Genomic DNA, 24,369 nt, shown 5'->3' on the forward strand with positions numbered 1-24,369 from the left:
TTTTAATCTGTATGGAGCATGTTGAGAGATCACTTTTAGGTTCAGCTTTGTGTTTCTTTATTTTTTTTTAAGCATTCATTCATTCATTTATAGACAGAGGGGAAGGGAAGGAGAAAGAAAAAGAGAGAAACATCAATGTGTGGTTGCCTCTCACATGGCCCCCCACTAGGGACCTGGCCTGCAACCCAGGCATGTGCCCTGACTGGGCATCAAACCCACAACCCTTTGGTTCACAGGCTGGCGCTCAATCCACTGAGCCACACCAGCCAGGGCTGTTTCTCTGTTTATGTGCCTTTCAATCTGTCCCTTTGATCTCCTTCCTTCTTTCTCTCCCTCCTCCCTCTTTGCCTCCCTTCTCTCGGAGGCATTCTGCCAAATGCAAACCTTTCTCCCAGACTCTACTCTCATCGTATACAACAGCCCAAAAAATACCCGCTGGGAATGTCTCATCGTGTCTGAAAGGGAAATCACATACTCATCAGGAAATCCTGCCAGCTCTACCCTGCGAATACAGCCAGACCGTGACCACCCCACTCCGGGGTGCTCCACCACCGTCTGCTCCCACCACCCACTCTCACCAGGAAAATGCAGTCACCTCCTCACTGGGTTCCCTGTTTCTGCTCTTGACCTCTCGCAGGGGTGTCCAGCCTTTTGGCGTCTCTGGGCCACACTGGAAGAAGAAGAGCTGTCTTGGGCCATGCGTTAAATACACAAACACTAACGAAAACTGATGAGCAAAAAGAAAAAAAAAAGGTTTTCAGTAAATTTACGTTGGGCTGCACTCCTAACCATTCTGGGCCCCATGCAGCCCACGGGGCTGTGAGTCGGACACTGCCTAGAGCATCCATTCCAGCCCCAACCAAAGCGATCCCATTAAAACACAAATCAGCTCATGCCCCTCCTTGGCACGCAGTCCTCCCATGGTCCCTGCCTCACTCAGAGTAAAGGCCAAGGTCCTTCCCATGGCCTCTCTCTGACCTCTTCTCCAACTCTCTTCTCCCCGTTCCCAGAATGCTTCAAGATACCCCTGCCTCAGGACCTTTGCACACACCCTGCCCCCTACTGGGATCAATCACTCTTGCCCCAAATTCCCACGAGGCTTGCTCCCTCACCTCCTGCAGTTCTTCTTCGGTCAAACATCACCAGGCCTTCCCCTTCTCCCAGTCCTGACCCCTCTTACCTGCTCCACCTTTCTTTCCACCTTAACACCTAACCGCCATCAAACGCGCTGCACGGTTTAGTCACTGATCGTGTCTGCAGTTGCCACGGTCCGTTTGACGTGTCAACATGGCAAGGCTACAGTCCCCGGCTATTCAAACACTGGTCCCCGTGTTGCCATGCAGGCATTTGGCAGATGCAATTAGAGTCAGTCCTCGGTTGCCCTGGCTGGTGGCTCAGATGGGTGGAGTGTCGTCCCCTTACACCAAAAAGCTGCCGATTCAGTTCCCAGCCAGGACTCGCACCGGGGTTGCGTCGGGCCAGGTGCCCTGTTGGGGGTGCCTACTGGAGTCAACCAATGGATGTTTCTCTCTCTCTCTCTCCTTTCCTCGCTCTCTAAAATCAATAAACGTTTCCTCGGGTGGGGATTTAAAAAGAAAGTTAATACACTGCACTTAGTTGGCACTGAGTAAGGGAGATTATCCCGGGTAATCTCGGTGCGCCTGACTCGGTGCTTGGAAAGCCTTAAAGGACAGAGCTGAGGTTTCCCCTCCCAGGTCCAGTTCCCTTCATTCTCTGTTGCATCCCAAAGTGAGAAATTGCCCGTCGTGATCTGACACACCACGTGCGTGCACACACACACACACACACACACGCCTCGGAAACCAAAGTTCAGAAAGAGTCATCTTAGTCGTAGTAACCAAGTGGCCCTGGCTGGTGTGACTCAGTAGACCGAGCGTGGGCTGCAAACCAAAGGGTCGCCAATTCGATTCCCAGTCAGGGCACATGCCTGGGTTGCAGACCAGGTCCCCAGTAGGGGGCGCACGAGAGGCAACCACACATGGATGTTTCCCTCTCTCCTTCTCTTCCCCTCTCTCTAAAAATGAATAAATAAAATCTTTAAAAAAAACAACCAAGCAATTATTACATGCCGGGAACTGTTCAAATACTTGATGGGTATTGACCCAGTTAATACTCACAAAGCTCCCATGAGGCAGATGTGAGGGTCGATGAATCCCCACATCCCAGAGAGGAGCGCCAAGGCCCAGGGAGGCTAAGCCGCCTGCTGCGGGTCACGTGGGAAAATCTGCAAGCAGACAGCCTGGCTCCAGAGGGGAGCGATTTCCACTAGGCTGTGATGTCTTGTAAAAACTTCTGAGAATAAACAACTGAAACAAGTTCCTCGAAGCATTACTTCCCTTACTACTTACAATGTATTCTGATCATTTCCTATTGTTTGTTTTATCCTCACTTGAGGATGTGTTTACTGATTTCAGAGAGAGAGGAAGAGGGAGAGAAACATTGACACAGAGAGAGAAACATCGGCTGGTTGCTTCCTGTACGGGCCGCAACCAGCGATCAAACCCACAACCCAGGCATGTGCCCTGACGGGGAATTGAACCTGCAACCTGTTGGTGTACGGGACAATGCTCCAACCCACTGAGCCACCCAGCCAGGGCACCTATTCTGTTTTGTTATTTTACTTTAATTTTTTTTCATTTCATTTCACTTCATTTTATTAGCAAATGCCAGTTTCAACCCACTAAATGTTTTTGTGAACCCACCGATGGGTCAGGACCCACAGTTTGGGAAAACGTGCCTTAGGATGCCTTCCCCAATTCACCTCTCTCCCAGGGACCTTGCCCTTGACCTTCTGCATCCTGCCTCAACACACCCACAACCTACCCAACTCCAGAGCCTCCCCTCTGCCCGTGACACGGCGACTCCAGCTTTCTCACAGCTCCGCACCTGACTTAGACCCGAATCGTCCCTCAGCCCAGACTCCTGTGGCACCAACAGCATCATGGATGCCCAGTGAGTTCATTTCTAAGGGCTGCCGTAGCAATTCTGCAAACTCGGTGGCTTGAAACGACTAAAATACATCCTCTCACACGCCCCCTCCTGGGGACCTGGCCTGCAACCCAGGCACGTGCCCTGACTGGGAATCGAACCGGTGACCCTTTGCTTCGAGGGCCGGCACTTAATCCACTGAGCTACACCAGCCAGGGCTCTCTTCTTCTTATGAGGACACCAGTCATGTTGGGTGAAGGGCCCACCCTACTCTAGGATGATGTCCTCTGTACTAATGACATCTCTTATTCCAAATAAAGTCTCATTCTGCAGTCCTGAGGGGTAGGACCTCAAATCTCTTTTTGGGGGGAGACACAATTCAACTCATGTCACCCACTGAGCACCTCACACTCACCATATCCTAAATGACCCTGTCCCCGCAACTGGGCCCCGGGCCAGAGAACTGGGTGCCACCTCCTCATCCCCCTTCCCGCCCACCAGCCTGAAAATCTCTGCACTCATTACAACCTGCCTTTCAGATGACTTCCGACTACTTTCCACCTTTCTTTGTTCGTTTTTAATCCTCACTCAAGGATCCATTTTATTAATTTGAGAGAGAGAGAGAGGAACATTGATTGGTTCCTGAGAGAGAGAGGAACATTGCCTCCCATACACAGCCCAGGTGGGGATTGAACCTGCAACCTAGGTATGTGCCCTGACTGGGAATTGAACCTGCAACCTTTTGGTGTACGGGACAATGCTCCAACCAGCTGAGCCACCTGGTCAGGGCAATTTCTACCTTTCCCACCATCCCTGTCCTGGGCCAGTATCCCCCACTCCCACCCCTTCTCTGCCCCAACTCTAGACTCCTCACCTGACTCTAGCCAACAGTCCTGCCCCCTCCTGGCCACCCTCCACATCACAGCCAGGGGACCTTTCCAAAGCACACATCAGACGCTTGCTTGCTGGCCCAGAACCCACTACCTGTAATATAGCATTCGAGCTCCTTAACGTTACCCATAAGACCTTGCAGGGGCTGCCCTGGACTGTTGGACCCTGTCCCCTCACGGGGCACACTGTGGGACCTCCTATAACCCAGCCCTGGTGAAAGTCATTGCCACCCAGTCGGTACCTGCACCCACTCAAAACAGTACGGCCAGAGACCAATGCGCAGCCGCAGCGACTCATCTCGTTTCAATGTCAGATCCAACAGCTTCCGGTGCTTGGTTCTTTCTATGCGTCTATCTTTCCCTGGCCCCTCACTCACGATTTCATGCCTTCTCCTCTCTCCGACCTCAGCACCGCCCCCTCGCCCGGAGCCTGCTTCCTACTGTACTGAGACGACCAGAGGAACCAGAGGAGAAAGTTCATGTTCCTGACACCCCGTCTCGCCGCCTGTCTGCCTCCAGGCCCATGCGCCCCCTCCTCCTGTTCACTGAGGCTGAACAGCCCACACCCCTCAGACGGCCCTCCACGTGGACCCTGGACCCCTCCCCCCACGCCTGCCCGAGGACATGGCTCCGGCAATTCTTCCCTTTCTCCTCTGCAGCACCCATCTCCCCTCTTCCAGATCATCCTCCTTGGGACGCGACAGACTGTTCCATCTGCCACCTGAAATGAGCCACATGGCTGTGGCAGGACTCTAAGCAGCTGGTGAAGTTCCTTGACGAGTGGAATACGGGAAATTGAGACAAAATAATGAAACAAGGCTAAACAATGTGAGCGATTTACAGCCAGCTAATGAATCACAAGGTGACTGACTCTTCCCCAAACAAGGACACTTAGAAGCAAATGGTTTGCACATTCCAGACTTCATGGGACAGACCAGCCTTGGTTCTGGTCCCTCTTCAGTCATGTTCTTTAAAAATAGCCCTGGCTGGTGTAGCTCAGTGGATTGAGCGTGGGCCTCTGAACCAAAGGGTTGCAGGTTCGATTTCCAGTCAGGGCACATGCCTGGGTTGCGGGCCAGGTCCCCAGTAGGGGGTGCATGAGGGGCAAGCACACATTGATGTTTCTTTCCCTCTCTTTCTCCCTCAGCTACCCTCTCTCTAAAAATAAAAATCTTTAAAAGTAAAAATAATACTAACCAGAAAATAACCCCTAACTGCTCTCTATATGCACATTTTTTAAAAGATTTTATTTACTTATCTACAGAGGGGAAGGGAAGGAGAGAGGGAGAGAAATATCAATGTATGGTTGCCTCTTGTGTGTCCCTTGCCGGGAACTGGCCCGCAACCCAGGCATGTGCCCTGACTGGGAATCGAACCTCCATACTCTGGTTCGCAGGCCCGCGCTCAATCCAGTGAGCTACACCAGCCAGGGCTATATATGCACATTTTGATGAATCAATTACATTGAAGGACACACCCGGAAGACTAATTGGATATCCTGTTAAGACCCTCCCCTGAGGCCTCTCCTAGGATTCTCTCTGCAAAAATAAAAAGCCTCCAGACAAAGGACCCTTGTGCACTCTCCTCCTGCCCACACCTTGTATCCCTGCTGCCTTTCTCCTAAGCTCCAAGGGTCTTCACAAGACTTGGAACCAGGGGAGCAGTGGGCAGCGGGTAGCTCATCCCGGGCCAACCCCCTGACCTTGTCTCCAAGGCCCCCTTTTCCTCTTCCTCTCTCCTGCTGCTTCTTCCACCTTAGGACCTTCCCTTGCTTCCCTGTCCCCAGCTTTGATCAACATCTCCAGATCACCTGGACTCGTGTTGTGAAATCTTTCCTATAATGAAATCAAGGACTTGCACCCTACCAGCTGGCCCCAGGCAGACCCGCTCAGGTAACATCAAGATCCCATCCCCCCCAATCAGATACCACCCCATTTCTGTGCTACAAAGCATCACCTACACTGCCACCCTCTCACTCTTTCTTGAACCCACCCAGTCAAGCTATTGCCCCCACCACACCACCAAAACGGCTCTTTTCAAGATCACAGGTGGCTTCTGTCTTGCTAGCTCCAGTGGTCAGTTCTCAGTCTTCATCAGACTTGGCCTCTAGGCTGTGCTGGGCATCGCTGACCCTTCCCTCCTCCTCCATTTGCACCGTTGCTTGGCCTACACTGCATCAGGCAGCGCCGGTGCTCCAGTAACCCCTCCCCACCCTCCTTTGCTGTCCCTAGTCTTCTACATGGAGTGCCCCAGTCTCAGGGCATGGACTTCTTTTGCCTTTAAGATTTTATTTATTTATCTTTAGAGAAAGGGGAAGGAAGGGAGAAAGGGAGGGAAAGAAACATCAGTGTGTGGTTGCCTCTCGAGAGCCCCCTACTGGGGACCTGGCCTGCAACCCAGGCATATGCCCTGACTGGGAATCAAACCAGTGACCTTTTGGTTCACAGGCCGGTGCTCCATCCACTGAGCTACACCAGCCAGGGCAGGACTAATTTTCTATATACACTTGCTCCCTTGTTAACCTCTTCCAGCCTTAGGGACTTACGTGTCATTTACACACTAACAACTCCGAAATTTCTATCTCAAAACTGAACCTCTCCCCTGAAGTCCAGACTCAAATACCCAACTGCCTACCTGCCCTTTGAACTTGGGTGACTAATGGGCATCTCAAGTTTAGGCCAACTGGAACTCCTGGTCCTCCGTCAGCCTTGCCCATCTTTGCTTCTAGCAGCTCCATTCTTCCTGTTACTCAGGCCAAAGACACTGTAGTCACCCCCGATTTCTGTCCTTCTCTCACTTCCTGTACCCAATGCCACTCCCTGGCTACCTCCTGGTTGGAGCCAGCATCACCTGAACCACTGCAGTGGTCTCCTCACTGGGCACCCCACCTCCAGCCTGGTTCCCTAAAGTCAGGGCCCCAGTGGAATCTTATTAAAACCAGAATCAAATAGAGTCCTTCAGCAGCGCAGAGTCCCCCCATGGTTCCCATCTCAGGAAGTCCTCACAGTGACCCACAACACCCTGCACCATCTGGTTCCACATCCTGCCCATCCCTGACTCCCTCCATCCCCTGGCCTCCTACACGTTCCTGGAAAACAATAGGCAAAGTCCGGCCCCTGGTTGGGCTTGCGTCCTCACCAGCTCCACCTCTCTATTCAAATGTCACCTTCTTGGGAAGCCTCCCACAGCCACCTTATATCATTTTTAAAAAGATTTATTTTATTTATTTATTTTTAGACAGAGGGGGAGGGAGAAAGGGAGAGAAACATCAGTGTGTGGTTGCCTCTCATGCACCTGCTACTGGGGACCTGGCCTGCAACCCAGGCATGTGCCCTGACTGGGAATTGAAACTGGTGACCCTCTGGTTTGCAGGCCACGTCAGTTCACTGAGTCACACTAACCAGGGCTACAGCCACCTTATTTTAAAATCACACACACACACACACACACCATAGTCCCCAACCCCTTTTCCTTCCATTTTTTAAATCACAGTTATCACCTTCTCACTTATGTGCCTGAATTATTTTAATTGTCTGATCCTCTCAAGTATTAAAAAGTGAGCTCCATGAGGGCTAGATTTGAGTCTTCTGTATTCACTGCACCTGGAACCGTGTAGGTGCTCAATTAAATATTTGTTGAATATATGAAGCACGGTTTGTTGAATGACCTTGAGGATTCTTGCATGATAGTAAACTACAAATTTCTTAGCCCAGCTCACCCAGGCCATGTTCTAGATTCATTCCTGCCTCCACTTAGTGGCTCGAAGTCATGCCCTCACCAGGATCACCCTCCCTACCCAAGAGGCTCTCACTCAGATCTCCCTCCCCCTGCCTCGCAGCTAAAGGTGTGGACAGGGGGGTCCCCAGTAAAGGTTGTAGGATTTATGTGTTGCCACAGTTACTGCTCCCACCTGGTGTGGAATATCCCCAGTGTGCCCCGCCCCTACAAGTAATCAGTGGTTAGCAAATCCCAAGCAGTCTCGTGCAGAGGCAGGCATAAGGGGGCGACAGCCCAATTTTCTTACGGCATCCGCCCCCCCCCCCATCGCGCCACGCAGTCGTCATGAAGCAAAGCGCATTCCTCCAGCGCCGCTTCCCTCCCCTTGCTCCAAGAAAAAAAGACACAGGCAGAGTAATCGCACTGGAGGGCTGAAAGTCTGTCCGAAAGGCGGGGATGCCGCTCGGTCCCAACGCTCTCAACCATCACCTCTCCTGCCTCCTCCAAGGACTGCTACGCCTGCGCGGGGGAAATAGACCTGGGTACCACGGCTAGAAGCGAGGAGCGCGCATGCGTGAGACAGGGTTCTGCGCCTGCGCCGCTATGGCATCTGGGTGCTGCGGCCCGCTGGCGGAGGCCGGGGGAAGGCATGAAACCCAGGCGGTAAGGGCGTTGGGGACCGACCGGCCCTAGGTGCGCCTGCGCCATGGCTCTCCCGGCCGCGGGAGGCGGGGTCCAGAGGTGGGGGGCCCCGAGAGAGGCGGGGGAGAGGGAAGAGGCCGCAGAAGCCCGAGCCCTGACCGACGGGCAGGCGGGGGCTGCGGCGGCGCCGGTGAGTGACCCGCGGCCGGACCCGGTCCCCTCCACCCGCGGGCCCCCGTGTCCTCTCCTGATCCCAGACCTCCCATTTCCCCGAGAGCTCCCCTGAATTTCTGGCAATCCCCAGAGCCCCTGCTATCCCTGCAGACCCTAATTCCTAACATTTCACCGTCCCAGCTCCCCCACCGCCTGGGAGTCCCCAACTCACCATTACGCCCGTGCGTCCCCTCTGAGGACCCCGTCTCTTAGCGGCATCACTGACGCCCCATTGGCCCGGAACCCCCGGAGCGCTCCTCTGCTCCGCGTCTCCCCCGCCTTGCTGCATCTCTCCTTTTGCATCTCTTGCCCCATCACCCCCACGCATCTTCAACCTGCGAGACACCCCCATTCGCCTTCCATTCCCCCTGTGCCCCCATTCTCCTCTATTTCCTGCAGACACCCCCTCTTCCGCGTTTCCTCCTTTCCCTCCACCCCTTCAGACCCTCCCCCAATTTCCAATAACTCCTCGGCTCGGCACTCTGCGCCGCACGGGCACGAGAGGATCACTCAACGATGTCAGTCATTATTAGGCACTTTGACTGTCCCCCACAGCCCATCGCCCCCCATCCGCCCGGGGACTTAGGAGCCAGTGTCGCAGCGGCCGGGGTGGGGCTGGCGGCGCAGGACGCGGAGCCCCCTCCAGCACAGTGTGCCCTGTGCCCGCAGCGCCGGCGCCCCCCATGCGCCAGGCAGCCGGCCGGCGGCGTCGGGGGGCGCCATGGCCTCGGCGGCGGCGGCGGCGGGCGAAGCGGAAGAGACCACCCGGCTGCGCAAGCCGCGCTTCTCCTTCGAAGAGAACCAGATCCTGATCCGGGAGGTGCGCGCCCACTACCCGCAGCTCTACGGCGCGCAGAGCCGTCGGGTGAGTGTGGCGGAGCGGCGGCGTGTGTGGGACGGCATCGCGGCCAAGATCAACGGCATCACCAGCTGGAAGCGCACTGGCCAGGAGGTGCAGAAGCGCTGGAACGACTTCAAGCGCCGCACCAAGGAGAAGCTGGCCCGCGTGCCGCACTCCACGCAGGGTGCTGGGGCTGCCGCCGAGGACGCCTTCTCCGCCGAGGAGGAGACCATTTTTGCCATCCTCGGGCCAGGGGTGGCGGGGCCAGGAGCTGGTGCAGGGGCCGAGCAGCCCCCCGCGGCCGCCTCCTCACAGCCGCCGGCCCCAAGCGCTTGCGCCCAACGCTATGTTCTGTCGGAGGACCGCAGGGAAGATCGGCGGGCAGGTGAGTTCCTTCACCATCACCTTAACAAGAGCCAACAGTCAGAGGGTCTTCTGTGTGTCTGGCACTGGTCCAAGCCCTTTACGTAGCTCGTCGAATTCTCACCACAACCCTGTGAGGTGGATGCAGTTACTATCCCAATTTTAAACCCAGGGAAACGGAGGCTCAGAACGGTGGGATGAGTTGCCTCGGGTCTCACAGCTAGTCAGTGCCTACCAGAGTCAGGACCTAGGAGGTCCTGGCCCCACATCCACCCCGGTGGCGGGGGGGGTCGTGGGCTCAGGCTGTATTCACTAATCGCCTTGTAGGGCAGTGACTCTGGAGGCAGCCTGGCCTCCAGGCACAACTTTGCCTCTCAGCTGTGTCATTTTGGCTCAATTACTGCCGATCCGTTTCTGCATCTGTCAAATGGGGATAAAAAGCAGTCCCCACGCAAAGGTTGCTGTGAAGATGAAATGAATTAATATGCACAAATTGCTTTGTATACGGCCTCCTGAACAGGCACTGTTAGATCGGGATACAGTCGCCAGTGCCGTGAGGTAGGGACCGTTTCACCATCTCACAGACCAAAGTCTCACAGAGGTTTGCAAACTTTCCTAAGGTCATGGCCTGAGTACAGGTGGTGTGGAGGGCTGAGTACAAGACTTCCCACTTAGCCTTGACCCTGGACCATTATTCCTTCTGCAGCTATTCCCCAGGCACCTGCCCTGTGCTGGGCAGTGTTGGGGACGCACTGAAGGTCAGACTTTGGACTTTATCTTGAGGGCATTGGGGAGTCATGAAAGTGTGTTAAGCAAGAGAGAGAGATACGATCAGCTGGGCCCTTGTTCTTAGGGTGAACCAGACCTCGATGTTTCTGTCTGTGACTGAGACACCACAGCCCTGCCCTCCAGGGGCTCCCCCTCCACTGGGAAAGAAAGATGCGCACATGGATGGTGATGACTCAGAGGGAGCAGCTGATCTGGTCTGGGAAGTCAAGGAGGGCTTCCTGAAGGAGGAGAGATTAGAGTTGAGAAACAGAGGAAGGAAGAAGAGCTGGGAAAGCGTTCCTGATAGGACTAGCATGTGCAGTGGCTGGAAAGCAAGAAAGCTGGACCGGTTGAGAAAACTGAAGTTTATTCACTGAGGAGAGGAGAGGAGGGGAGGGGAGGGAGAGTGGAAAACTTGGAGAAAGGAAATGTTTGGAGATAAGGTTTGAGACCAGACCCTGCAGGGTCTGTAGGCTGAGGTGAGGAGTGTGGCTGTTATACGTAAGTGCTAAGAGGAGACACTGTGAAGGGTTTTGAGAAAGGGAGGGGCGGGATCCAACACAGCAGTTCAGAACCACGTGACTCAGAGAGGTTCATTCACCCACCCAAGGTCACACAGCCAGGTAATAGTAGAGTTGAGACCAGAACAGAGCCCTGGCAGGATGCTCAGTTGGTTAGAGTGTCATTCAGATAAACCCCAGTTGCGGGTTCAGTCCCTAGTCAGGGCACACACAAGAATCAACCAATGAATGCACACATGAGTGGAACAAAAAAATCAGTGTCTCTCTCTCTCTCTCTCTCTCTCTCTCTCAAAGAAAAACAGAACCAAACTGGAACACAGGTTGTGTCCAACTCACAGTCCATTCGCTTAACTGTTGGGCTGGGTTGCCAGGCATTAACAACAATTCATATCCACTGAAAGTTCATGAGCACGCCAGAACGAGGTCACACGTGGCTTGTAAGTGGAAGTCAGACTTTGGACTTTATCTTGAGGGCATTTGGAGGTCATGAAAGTGTCTAAGCAAGAGAGACACGGTCACTTAGAACACGTGTTCTCAGAGGGACTCAAACCTCAGCGTTTCTGTGACAGGGCCCCGTGGAACTGCAGCGGACATGACAAATTCACTTTGTCACACCCTGTATTCTTTCAGTCACTCCACAGAGAGGGACTGAGCCCCTCCTCAGAGTCAGGCAGTGTTGTAAGATGCTGGGATCGCAGTGCGGAAAGACCATTTCCCTTCTCCTCTGAAGCTGACATTCTGATTACTAGAGATAGACCAGAAACAAGGAATCCAAGGCAGGTCATGTGCAGGAAGTGATAAGAACTAAGAAGAAGAAAGCATTAAGAGTATGTTAAGTGGTGGAAGGAGGGTGCACCAGGCAGAGTGTAGTAGCCGCTGCTTCTCTAAGGAGGTGAGATTTGAGCAGAGGCCTGGATAGAGGGATGGAGCCAAGCGGGCGGGCATTTGAGGAAAGAGCACTCCCTCCAGACAGAGGAAACAGCAGGTGCAAAGGCCCTGAGGCAGGAATGTGCTTAAAGCATCCTTGATTAGACTATCACACAGAATACCCGCTATGTAAAACTCATAAAAGAGGACTGAGCAGCCGGGGGCAGCCTCAGGTCTGCTTGTTGACTTTGGAGGGACCGTTTCTCTTTGAAAGAACAATGATAATAATGACACTGAGGATTTACTGTGTGTCAGGCACTAAGGCCTGTACCAGAGACGACTCAGTGACTGGCTCCCAGTAATGGTCCTCAGGAAGACGGTCTGTCATCGGGTCCCTTGGTCCCAGGCACTCACAAGCATCCCGAGGCTCAAAATTTATAAATAAATATGATTGTAACATGTGATGACCCCCCCATGACCCCGTGAGCCCTGTGGACGCGGAGATTGGGCCCCTTTTTGCTCCTTTGACTCGATAGGCAGGAAAGGCACATTTTCAAGTGACATCAATTCCCAGGCCCCTTTTGAGTGAGACTCGCCGCCCTCTGCCCACAGCCCCTGCCCAGGGAGTGATTCAAAGTGTGGGCTCGGGAGCCTGCCTGGGTTCAAGTCCCTCTTCGGCTACTCACCAGCTCGGTGACACCTCGCCGGGCCTCAGGCACCTTATCTGTGAGATGCGGTGACAGTGACAGCAGCCTGCCCCAGAGAATGTCTGAGAGGACTCTGGGAAGGAACACAGGAGCGCGTGGCGGCTTTGCCCAGGGCCGGGCCAGGAAAGTGCCCGACAACAGTCAGCTGTGGTCACTGTCTGTCTCCCGGCCTCCCCTCCCTCTCCCGCCTGCATGGCCCAGAGAGCCTGGACCGCCCCGGAATTCAGGGCTGCAGAGTGACAAAGAGAAGAGCAGGGGGCTCTGCTGTGACCTAGGACCAGGAAGCAGACTTCCCTGAGGATGGAATGCTGGAGGTGGCCAAGGGGTGGTGCAGGGCGTGGGGGCGGCCTGTGCACCGGCCCCGAGGCAAGGAGTCGCCCCGAGGAGACGCTGGGCTGTCCCCTGTGGGTGCTAGGGAGCTATGGGAGGGTTGCTACAAGGGCCCGGGGTCTGCCGGCCCCATCAGTGCTGCCTCCCTGAGGACCACGGTCCTTTCACTAAACCACAGATTTTGTGCTGGACGTTGTTCAAAGCACTGGGTAAAAAGCAGTGAACAAACCGAAGCCCTGCCTGGCGGAGCTGACATCAGGAGGGGACAGACAACATGCATGGAGCAGTCCTGTGCCAGGGGGAGGTCGGCGCGATAGATCAGGTGGGGCCCTGGCCAGGGGGCTCAGTTGCCTGGTTTGTCCTCGTCCCATACACCAAAAGGTTGCCAGTTCGATTCCTGGTCAGGGTGCATACGGGAGGCAACCAATTCATATTTCTCTCTCACATGGATGTGTCCTTTCCTCTCTCTCTAAAAAAATCGATAGCCCTGGCTGGTGTGGTTCAGTGGATTGAATGTCAGACTATGAGCCAAAAGGGTCACTGGTTCAATTCCCAGTCAGGGCACATGCCTGGGTTGCAGGCCAGGTCCCCAGTAGGGGGTGTGGGAGAGGCAGCCACAGACGTTTCTGTCTCCCTTCCTTTTTCTCTAAAAATAAATAAAATCTTTTAAAAAAACTTTAAAAACATATCCTTGGATGACGATTTTTTTTAAGTCAGGTAAGGTAAAGGACAGAGGTGGAAGCTATTTAGAAATATATTTTTTAAGATTTTTATTCATTTATCTTTAGAGGGGAAGGGAAGGGAAGAGGGAGAGAAATATCAATGTATGGTTGCCTCTCGTGCGCCCCCTGCTGGGAACTGGCCTGCAACCCAGGCATGTGCCCTGACTGGGAATCGAACCACAATCCTTTGGTTTGCAGGCCCGCGCTCAATCCACTGAGCTATGCCAGCCAGGGTGGGAAGCTATTTAAGACAGAGGCTGAAGGAAGGCCCTCCTAGGGAGGTGAGGCCAAAAGACACCAGGCAGGTGTCAGCAAAGTCTTTTCCAAGCCAAGTGAACAGCAAATGCAAAGGTCCTGAGGCAGGAGCACCTCAGTGTGTTTGTGGGCCAATAAGACCAAAATGGTGCAGCCAAGTGAATAAGATAACAGGGACAGAGCAGGGAGGGAGATGAGGTCAGGGAGGCAGTGGGGGCAGATGTGCTGAACCTTGGGGGTCTTTGAGGACTTTGCTTTTTCTGAGTGAGTTGAGAGCCGGAGGAAGGCTGAGCAGAGAAAGACAACAGCTGACTTGAACTGGTTAACACCTTCATTAAGCTAGAATTCCCATACTGTGTAACCCGCCCATTTCATGCATCCAATTCAGTGGCTTTTAGCACATTCACAGCCTGCAACCATCACGATAGTCCATTTCAGATCACTTTCATCACTCCAGAAAGAAACCCCCGCACCTCTTGGCCCTCACCCCCTCACCTTCCCCCGAATCTCCATTAAGCCCTAGGGAATCACTAATCCACTTTCCGTCTTTGTAGATTTACCTATTTTGGACATACCATATAAATGGATCATGTGATATGGAGTCCTCTGTGACTGGCTTCTTTCCCGTAGCGTAACTGGCATGCATTTTAGCTGGACCCTTGAGGCTCTCTTGGAGAACCAACTGTAAGGGACAGGGCCTTAGTCTGGGTGGGAGATGACAGTTGGACCAGGGTGGGGGTCTCGGAGGCAGACGGAAGCGGTTGGACGTTAGATTCGTTTGAAGGCTGAGCCCATGGTGTTTGTATGTGGATGGGGTCTTGGGAGAGAAAAAGAGTGAAAGTTTCCAGCCGGAGCCATTGGAAGGATGCAGCTGCCGTCAGCTGAGATGGGGGGGGGGGGGAGGCAGGTTTGGGGAGGACCAGGAGCTCCACTGTGGGCATGTGAGGCATTGTTAGACGAACACAGCTGGAGGGAGAGGCTCAGGCTGGGTCTGGAAGTCTGCGAGCCTCTGCAGGCTGATGGCGTTCAAGTTCATAAGCGTGAGTGAGGTCCCGGGTGAGAGGAGAGGAAGGACACCCAGCAAGCCTGGGGCGGAACTGGGACAGACCAGAGCTGAGGCTGAAATCCTGTCGTCCTGGCAGGAGACAGCCCCTCCTCCGGCCTCCAGAAGTGCCCCCTGCTGCTCCAGCCACCACATCTCTCTCCCCGGCCTTCTCTACCTCCCCAGGATCCGGCAAGGAGGCCTGAGAGGTATGGGTGGGACGGAGTATCCAGATGGTTCAGAGCCTTCTAGAATGCTGGCTCTGCCCGGCTCAGCTGGGCACCTCCAGGACCCTGTTCGCACTAAGGCTGCGTATAGGCCACCAGGTTCCTGTTAAATATACCGACTCTCTCCTCTGGCTACAAGAGCTTCTGCTGTAAGACGTGATTGAACTTAAGTTTTAAAACTGTGGCTCTGGGGCCCAGGTGGGCGGGAGGTGGAAAGGGGAAATGCAGACACCATCACAGGGTCCCGCACGCCTTACCTACATCTCTCTCTCCACAGATACGCCAGCCCACAGCAAGGGGGACTCCGGCAGCCCGGAACCCTGGGCCCGGCCCTCCTGCAACCCCCAGGAAGGGGGCTGCCCCCCGCCCAAGGAGCGTGAGTCTTCGCCCCCTCCGGCCCTGCAGACCGTCCAGCTGCCCCGTCTGGCTTTGTCTCCACCGCCCCCCGCCCCCCCACCTCCACCGCCCCCACCACCGCCACAGGTCCAAGCTGCACCCTCGCCCCCCAGTCCCCTGCCCCCTCCACCACCTCTGCCCACGCTCTCCGGCCCGGACCCCTCCCTGGACTTCCTGCGGGCACAGCAGGAGACTGCCAACGCCATCAGGGAGCTGGCTGGCACCCTGCGCCAGGGACTGACCAAACTCAGTGAGGCCCTGAGTGCCCTGCTGCCCCTTCTGCCTGGAACCCCAGTCGACGCTCTGCCCCCACCTCTGCCCCCACCCCCACCCCCCAGGCCTGTCCTGCCCCCACCCACCCCCAAGGTGGAGATCACCCCAGAGCCTGTGTCTGTGGTGGCCGCTGTCGTGGATCGGGCCATGGTGGCGGCCAGGGGGGTGATCATCGCCCCTAGAAGCGAGGAAGGGGCCCCCCGGCCCCCCACAGCCTCACTTCCTTCCCATGACTCCCCCCCACACAAAAGGAGGAAAGGTTTCCCCACACGGAAGAGGCGGGGGCGATGGAAATCTCCGTGAAATCTGCCACTGGGTTCCAGCTTGTCTCCGCTCTCTGCCGGCACCTCCGCTCCCAGCTTTGCCCAGCAGAGAAGGGCCATGCACCTTCCCTACGCCAGCTGCACCCTGGCTCCCTGCTGCGGGGGCGCGAGCACCCCACTCCCTCTACTAGTTAGTGCCTGATTCGAGGGGGGCCTCACTGATGGGCCCTCCAACCCTTTCTCCAGTACAGCGCTGTCTGCCTGGCTGCTTCCCTTGACCCTGACTTCTAAGCCATCAATCTGATGTTATTTATTACTGCCCTTGGTGGGCTGCAGAGGGAACCTCCAGGGTCTGCACATACCCCCTTCCCTAACCACTCCTGGTCTAGACTTGAAGAGAATTGAGCTGTGGAGGCCTCCCCACATCCCTAATCCAGACTCGGGAGGGAGTGGGGGTTGCGAGACAAATCAGAATGTGGACGACAATGAGGGAGAGGGGGCGAGTTCTCACTGGGGAGGTACAGGTTGGGCCTTCAGAAGCCTCCCATTGCAGTCTGACCTCTGGAGCTCAACGCCCTCCTTTCTCCTCAGTGGTGACAAGATAATCAATAAACTTATTTTTAATACAATTACTCAAGGCTCTGGCTGAGACAGGCCTGGGGTTCCAGCACCTACACCTGCCTCACCCCCTGTGAGCAGACGATACCCTCTTGAAGGTGGAGGGGGAGTTAGAGCTTTTTTTTTAAAGCCATCAAGGCCCATGTTCAAATCTCATTCCTACGTACTCATCCTTCAGGTACCACCGAAACTCCACCCTCCTCCAGGAAAACATGCTGGATTCTCTGCCGAGGCTAGGATGGGTCTGTGTCTTAGGTTCTCTGTGTCCTCTTGTTCTTGTTCTTCCTTTAAGGTAATGAACATCCCTTTATTTAAGGCATGTTTCCTCTGTAGTTCATTGAGGCCAGGGCTGGTTTTCTTACTCCTGAACATGCCGCAGGGCCTGGAGCAAAGGAGGTAACAGCCACCACCCTGGCCTCAGGCAGACCTGACCCAACCCCTGGTGTTGCCTCAGCCAAGTGTGTATCCATGGGACTCTGTTTTCCTCATCTGTAAAATGGGCATCTTTTTGATTTAGGAGCTTGTACCGCCTACCACTACATTCTATTTTACCTTGCAGGCCTCAGCTTAGATATTACCTCCTCAGGAAAGTGTGTCCTGACACCCCCTCCCCAAGCAGTTACTAAAAACTGCGGTTAAGTAGTAACTTGAATACATTTAAATTGAACATCTGCCACCCTCACCAGGCTGATCTCAGTCACTACTGCATCCTCAGCATTTCCCAAAGCTGAAGAGGAGTGGGATCTGAGATGATGGGCTGCTTTAAACCTTCATCCAAGCCCTGGCTGGTGTAGCTCAGTGGACTGAGCACAGGTCTATGAACCAGACAATCGAGGTTCGCTTCCCAGTCAGGGCACATGCCTGGGTTGCAGACCAGTTCCCTGCAGGCCAATTCCCAGCAGGGGATGCACAAAAGGCAACCATACATTGGGGGAACGCGGTCATCCATAGTGCATTTCTGGGCCAAGCACCCTGCTTAGCATTTATATGCATATCTGTACCTTAACCCAAACGGACCCAGTGAAAAGCAGTATCTACGGGTCATTTTTTTCCCAAATAGTTTAGAAACTTGCCTTGAACTTGTCCAGTGCCAAACCTGTCTGCCTGAAGCTGGCCTCCGGCCAGAACTCCTGACTCCCACTAGAGTTTACTAGAAAACGACCTAAAGGCAATTTTCAGTGATATTTTGATGGTCTTTTCAATGGTTCTAAACACACCTTGAACTTACATAGAAATACAGCCAGTACATAGAATCCATAATTGTGCACACCGCATTGCTTAGGAGGAGGCCAAAAGTGATCTTTTTCAAAGGATTCCCTTTAAGAAAAATAACACAGATGGGTAACAATCGGGGCTGCTGGGGCACGGCGGCAAACACAAGGCCCAAGAGCGGAATCTGGCCCTCCACCTTGTTTCTGTCTGGACAGCACCGAGCTCCTTGCCCCTAGTTAAGTAGTTACATTTATACAGTCCTAAAATTACATTCAGCCCTTTGAAGGCACGGGGGAGGCTGATGTGGCCCCTGTGCAAATGAGTTTGCACCCCTGTGCTAGGGTTTCAGTTGGATGAGGAAAGGGGTAGACAGCCCCTGATTAGTTTCAAAAACATATAGCTTCACATTCCTAACACAAGCCCAGGCTTAGGAAGAGGCTAATGTGAACTAGAACTTGGAGACCTGTCTTCCCGCTCTAGCCACCCCCCCACCCCCCACCCCCCCACCACGCAGACGGCCTAGCACTGTAACCAACCAGCAAGAAAAAAACATAGGGGTCCCCAGAGCCTGATGGGGCCTATCCGGTAGTAAGCATTCAAGGTTGTAGAAAGGTGGTCTGGCGCTTCTCTCCTCAGAAACTAGCCCCCCCACTATTGTGCGCCATATCTGGCCTCCTTCCTCCAAGTTAGGGAGCAGTAGGGTGCGAAGATCCCCTCAACTTCGTGCTCCGAAAACACGGAAAGAGCCCCCCAAAATTGACGACGGGGGGGGGTAGAACAGGCAGCAGGAATTGGGAAGGCCCCCCCCCCCCGCCAGACCTCCCAGACAGCGGAAGTGCGTCAGTTTGTCCGCCCCGCAGAGCATTTTGGGAATTGTAGTGAAGTTGAGGCGGGCGGAGAAATTGACAGTGTAACCCTTTGGAGACCAAAGCGCGCCTGCAGAGCCGCAAACAGAGTTGAAGGGCGCTTACAACTCCAGCAGATGAGGCAACTGAGGCAGAGACCTTCAGTCCTCCCTTTTTGTCCGGCCCGGGTCAGAGGCTGATACACAGGATTCTGGGAAAAGCAAAGTACCAAATGGACAACCCGCCCCCCCACCAGCAAATTGCCAACTTCCCCTCCCTTTCCCAGAAACCATCCAATCAGGGCCCCTCTGTCCGCCCCAGGAGCGCCAGCCTTCTTAACTGGTCATTGGCTTACCTTTGATGGGCGGAGAACTTAGTTTCAGAGAGGGCAAGACTTTCGCTTAAAGCTGCACAGCAAGTCGGAGCAGAAATTGGACGTCCGGAATCATGTCCGCCCTCTAGTTTATAAATTTTCGGTAGCACTAACCATTCGTATCACATCCTCCTTGCAACTCTAGTGCCCGAGCTCCTCCTGCCCTCGCTGAAGTCACTGCTCTTCTCGAGGAGTGGTAAGAATTGTGCGGTAGAGAAGCTGCGAGTTCCCTCCACCAACGCCAGCGGCCTGCGGTCCCCTTTAAGAACCGACCCCGGCGGGACTACATTTCCCAGAAGGCTTTGCCGTCACGTTATGTAACTTTCCCTGCGAAGCGGCCTCTGGGGCAGTAGGAGGTGGAGGCGGCGGTGGCCGTTGCAGTGGTGGCGGCGGGAGCGGCGGGAGCCCGAGGCGGCGGCGCCCGCGGCCCATCGCCGGCCCCGAGCTGTGCGCCTCGGCTCGGAGCCTGGACTGGGCGGGGGCGCCGACGTGCCTCTGCCTTCCTTTTCAAGGAGGCGGGAGTGAGGAAAAAGGCTTAGGGCCCAGGGGGCGGGGAAGGGGGGCCGGGCCTGGATCCGCGGGGAGGCCGAGCCGGAGGCCCGACCGCGGCTCGCGCTTTCCTGGAGACACAAATCGAACATCGACGGCGCGGATCGAACGTCGGCGGCGAGTGAAACTCGGGGGCCCTTCGCCGCGCGCGCGGGGGCCATGGCGTCGGTGCAGGCGTCCCGCCGCCAATGGTGCTACCTATGCGACCTGCCGAAGATGCCGTGGGCCATGGTGTGGGACTTCAGTGAGGCCGTGTGCCGCGGATGCGTGAACTTTGAGGGCGCGGATCGCATCGAGCTGCTCATCGATGCCGCCCGCCAGCTCAAACGCAGCCACGTGCTCCCCGAGGGCCGCTCACCGGGACCCCCGGCCCTCAAGCATCAGGCCACCAAGGATCTGGCTGCTGCTACTGCACAGGGGCCCCAGCTGCCTCCTCCTCAGGCACAGCCGCAGCCTTCGGGAACTGGCAGCGGCGTCTCGGGCCAGGACCGCTATGACAGGGCCACATCATCCGGCCGCCTCCCCCTGCCCTCACCTGCCCTGGAGTACACCCTGGGGTCCCGCCTGGCCAATGGGCTGAGCCGCGAGGACGCAGTGGTGGAGGGGGCTAGAAGGGCCCTGCTTGGCTCTATGCCTGGCTTGGTGCCCCCCGGGCTACTGGCAGCTGCAGTGTCTGGCCTGGGAAGCCGAGGTCTGACGCTGGCACCCGGCTTGAGTCCTGCCCGTCCGATCTTCAGCTCCGATTTCGAGAAGGAGAAGCAGCAGAGGAATGCAGACTGTCTGGCAGAACTGAATGAGGCCATGCGGGGCAGGGCAGAGGAGTGGCACGGGCGCCCCAAAGCAGTGCGGGAACAGCTGCTGGCGCTGTCCGCCTGCGCCCCCTTCAATGTTCGCTTCAAGAAGGATCACGGACTGGTGGGGCGGGTATTCGCCTTCGATGCTACTGCCCGCCCTCCAGGCTACGAGTTTGAGCTGAAGCTCTTCACCGAATATCCCTGTGGTTCTGGCAACGTGTACGCAGGAGTCCTGGCCGTGGCTCGCCAGATGTTTCATGATGCTCTGCGGGAGCCGGGCAAGGCACTGGCCTCATCAGGCTTCAAGTACCTCGAATACGAACGCCGACACGGCTCCGGGGAATGGCGCCAGCTGGGGGAGCTGCTAACCGATGGTGTCCGAAGCTTCCGTGAGCCAGCTCCCGCCGAGGCCCTGCCCCAGCAGTACCCAGAGCCAGCTCCCGCAGCTCTCTGTGGCCCACCCCCGAGGGCCCCATCCAGGAACCTGGCGCCCACGGCACGCCGTCGCAAAGCATCCCCTGAGCCTGAGGGTGAGGCAGCTGGGAAGATGACCACCGAGGAGCAGCAGCAGCAGCAGCAACGACACTGGGTAGCACCTGGTGGCCCATACGCTGCCGAGACCCCTGGTGTGCCCTCACCCATTGCTGCCCTGAAGAACGTGGCTGAAGCCCTGGGCCACTCCCCCAAGGACCCTGGTGGGGGAGGGGGCCCTGGCCGAGCAGGGGGTGCCAGCCCAGCAGCATCCACGGCCCAGCCTGCAGCCCAGCATCGCCTGGTGGCCCGCAATGGTGAGGCCGAAGTCAGCCCCACTGCCGGGGCAGAAGCTGTTAGCGGGGGTGGTGGCGGCACCGGGGCAACCCCTGGGGCCCCCCTGTGCTGTACCCTATGCCGGGAGCGGCTGGAAGACACCCACTTCGTCCAGTGCCCCTCAGTGCCCGGACACAAGTTCTGCTTTCCCTGCTCGCGAGAGTTCATCAAGGCACAGGGCCCTGCTGGTGAGGTGTACTGCCCCAGTGGAGACAAGTGCCCGCTGGTGGGCTCCTCTGTCCCCTGGGCTTTCATGCAGGGCGAGATCGCCACCATCCTTGCTGGAGACATCAAGGTTAAGAAAGAACGAGACCCCTAGACCACCACTGCTACCAGTCTACTGTCCCCTGCCCCCTTGTCACCCACCGCTGCTGCGGATAAATTATTCCCTCCCCGACCCATCCCAGTGCCACCCCACCTATGTACATATCCCCTCCCTCATCCCAGACGGGTCCCCTGGGGTAAACGCATTGAGGGTGGTGGGGAGAAAGCTCGTGGCTTGTGTGCAAGGGCGTGTTTGGGGTCCCTTGGCCCCTCCAGTTTCCCTCTCCCCTCCTTGGCTTGGCTTTGCTGCTGCTGGTAGTTGGGGGAGAGGTGCCTCCTTCCTCCTTGCGAAGGGACCTCCTGGAAATTCGCTCTTTATAAATGAAGCAAAAGCATTTTATTGCTCCCCTCCCCTGCCCCTTTTCCTCCTTCAATAAAGTTAAAGATGGGGTTTTTTTTTCTTCTTGGTCCCTTAGTTTGTGAGATGCTGCGCCCCCTCCAGGACCGAGCTGGTCCTGCAGGGAGAGGAGCTCGCGTTGTCTCCTCCAGGTGGCGCCCTTGACTCAGGCGAGCCCACCGGCGTCTACAAACTCCGGCCAAGGGTCCACCGGTCTAGCCTAGCCGCGAGCCCCTTTTTCAGGTGGCAGCACTGAGGCTCAGAGGGGATGGCTGTTGCATGGGAGCCATAGCCACGCTCAGGAATTAGGCTTCCTTTCTGGTCCACCCCCTATACCTCCCCAGAAGGTAGGAAGGAGTTGGCGCCCTTTGGGGGAGAGGTGGGGAAGGTGCATCAGGAGGCTTTCTAGTAGGGATGGGGAGTGAGTTCTGGCTGGGCAGAGTCAGAATTAAATACAACTTCTATAGGGGCTGCCCGAGGAAAGGAGATTTACTTCCGTGGGGTACACTAACAGGGTCCTTGGAAACCGGGGTGGTGGCTGCTTCGGGCCTCGTGGTGCAAGAGCGCCAGAGGCAGACACCTGGGAAGTGAACTGGGTTCCTCGGGTCCATGTGGGGAACCCAGCCTCAACGGTGGCCATCCTAGAACACCATGACTGGCAGGGTAAAAGGCCCTCCCCCCACCCCAACCTGCGGCTGCCTCTGATGTGCAAGGCCTTGTCCCGCACCTGTCCGGGTGGACTGATCATTAACCAGGACTTCCTGCTCGCTGATGTCATGGGGCGGGGCCTGAGCCGGCTGTGGCTGAGCAGGGGTTAAGGGGAGGGGCAGGCCCAGGAGCCCATCCCCCACCCCCGGGGACCCTGAAGTGGCTACTCGGGGGAGGCAAAATGCCTGGCCCAAAGGCCAGCAGTGGCCTGCGGTGGGGGGATGACAGTCGTGCCACGGCGCAGCACTGTCCTGCAGCCCAGACCCAAGGTTCCTCCAGATCTCGGGAGGCAGCCGGGTATCCTATTAGCTAAATCTGGAAGACCCCGCGCTTTCTGACCCGTCGTCTTGGTTACCCAGGTGTCCCACCCACACATCCCACAGACCCTTATATCATTAGGGACCCCGGCAGGGGTTTGTTCTCCCCATCTTGAGTTTTGTTGTTGTTGTTTAAATTGATTTTAGAGAGAGAAACATCGATTTGTTGTTCCACTTAATTATGCATTCATTGGCTGATTCTTGTGTGTGCCCTAACTGGGCGGGGATCGAACCTGCAACCTTGGCGAATGGGAAGAACACTCTAACCAACTGAGCTCCCCAGCCAGAGTCAACATCTTGAGTTTTTGAAACCCTAGTTCTTGGACTGAGGGTCCCCCGCCCCCCGCAGCCTTCAGGTCTCAGGTGTTCAGTCACCCCTGGCACTGCCAGCCTGGGCTCTGGGCAGGGCTGGGAAAGCCACCCCTGATTAAATACACTGGGCGATAAGCCTGGGACAAGGGAGTCGCCGAATGGTGTAACATGCCTGTTCACCCCTCCTGGGCAGTCTGGTGGTCGCCCCAGGCACAGCTCTGCAGCCCCAAGCACTGGGTCGCTCCCCCTCCCCCATCCTCAGGGCCAGAGGCCTTCAAATACAGGGCCCTCCGCCCCAGCGGGGGTTAAAGAGCTGTGGAGGACACCTGGTCCTTTAAGAACAGCTGGTGGGTGGGTGGGGGGCAGGGGAGTCATCCCCAGCCTGGCCCGGTGTGTGTATTCTAGATAGAGGTTGGGTTAACCATTAACAGAGCAGAAGACCTGACCTGTGTGGGTGTGAGGGGCTGGATCAGCCCCCCTCCCCCAATGCCAGGGTGGACCCAGAGTGAAAGGGGTTCTGGATCTCTTTGGGGGATCCATGAGGAGGGGACGAGGCTTCCAAAAAGAGAGAGAAAGACCCCAAAGAGACGGAAAGAGAGGTGGGGGACAGCAGAGGTGGGGAGGCAGATGCAGAGAGACCAGGTCCCTGAAAGAAAGAAATAGAGAGAGACAAGGAGAGCTCAGGGTACCCTCTGAAGTGAGGGGAATGAGGTAGAAACAGACAGAAGTTCAGAAAAGAGAAAGAAATCCCCAGATACGACAGAGATAGAAGGAGGGAGAGAGCAGACCGAGACTGGGAGAGGGGAATAAAGAGCAAAGGAGAGAGAGAGAAAAACTGGGGAATCAAAAAGGTACAGGTTGGAAGCAGAGAATCAGGACATTTTCAAACCTAAAACTTCTATGAGACAGAAGCAGAGAGCAGAGCACCGTGATGAAGGACAAGCTCCATCTGTCTTGGTCACTTGGTTCCCCCCAAAAAGGCCTGCTCAGTGCCTCTTCTTCCTCCTCCTCCAGGTCACAGTTCAAGGGACCCCTCCTCCAGGAAGCCCTCTTGGACACCCCAGTCTGTGTCAGGCGCTACTTCTGGGCTCTGACAGACCCTGCACGTTCTGAGTCATCACTGGGGACTGGACTGCCAGCCCCATCAAGGCAGGGCCGGGTGTCTCCGTCACCACTCTGTCCCCAGC

At 56.0% G+C, this 24,369-nt stretch overlaps 2 protein-coding genes across 5 annotated transcripts; both read left to right on the top strand.

Annotated features, from left to right (window-relative positions):
* The first annotated feature begins 8,146 nt into the window (after window positions 1-8,146).
* On the top strand, window positions 8,147-16,618 carry MYPOP (Myb related transcription factor, partner of profilin). 4 transcript variants are annotated; one of them, XM_037147655.2, is made up of 3 exons: window positions 8,147-8,219; window positions 9,081-9,637; window positions 15,332-16,618. In XM_037147655.2, exons 1-3 carry the CDS (start codon window positions 8,206-8,208, stop codon window positions 16,024-16,026), a joined length of 1,266 nt encoding a protein of 421 aa, XP_037003550.2. In that variant the 5' UTR covers window positions 8,147-8,205; the 3' UTR covers window positions 16,027-16,618. The 4 variants fall into 4 exon arrangements, with proteins under 4 accessions (XP_037003550.2, XP_037003566.2, XP_037003559.2 ...); XM_037147671.2 differs by having other exon boundaries at window positions 8,164-8,219; window positions 8,967-9,637; XM_037147664.2 differs by lacking the exon at window positions 8,147-8,219 and adding an exon at window positions 8,285-8,388 and having other exon boundaries at window positions 8,967-9,637.
* Window positions 16,619-19,408: 2,790 nt separating this feature from the next.
* On the top strand, window positions 19,409-21,915 carry IRF2BP1 (interferon regulatory factor 2 binding protein 1). Its single transcript, XM_037147642.2, has one exon. It carries the CDS (start codon window positions 19,743-19,745, stop codon window positions 21,501-21,503), a length of 1,761 nt encoding a protein of 586 aa, XP_037003537.1. The 5' UTR covers window positions 19,409-19,742; the 3' UTR covers window positions 21,504-21,915.
* Window positions 21,916-24,369: the final 2,454 nt, after the last annotated feature.

This window comes from Artibeus jamaicensis, unplaced genomic scaffold (genome assembly GCF_021234435.1).
Source record: "Artibeus jamaicensis isolate MK-2021 breed Jamaican fruit bat unplaced genomic scaffold, CSHL_Jam_final contig_1526, whole genome shotgun sequence".
NCBI classification, from domain to species: Eukaryota; Metazoa; Chordata; class Mammalia; order Chiroptera; family Phyllostomidae; genus Artibeus; species Artibeus jamaicensis.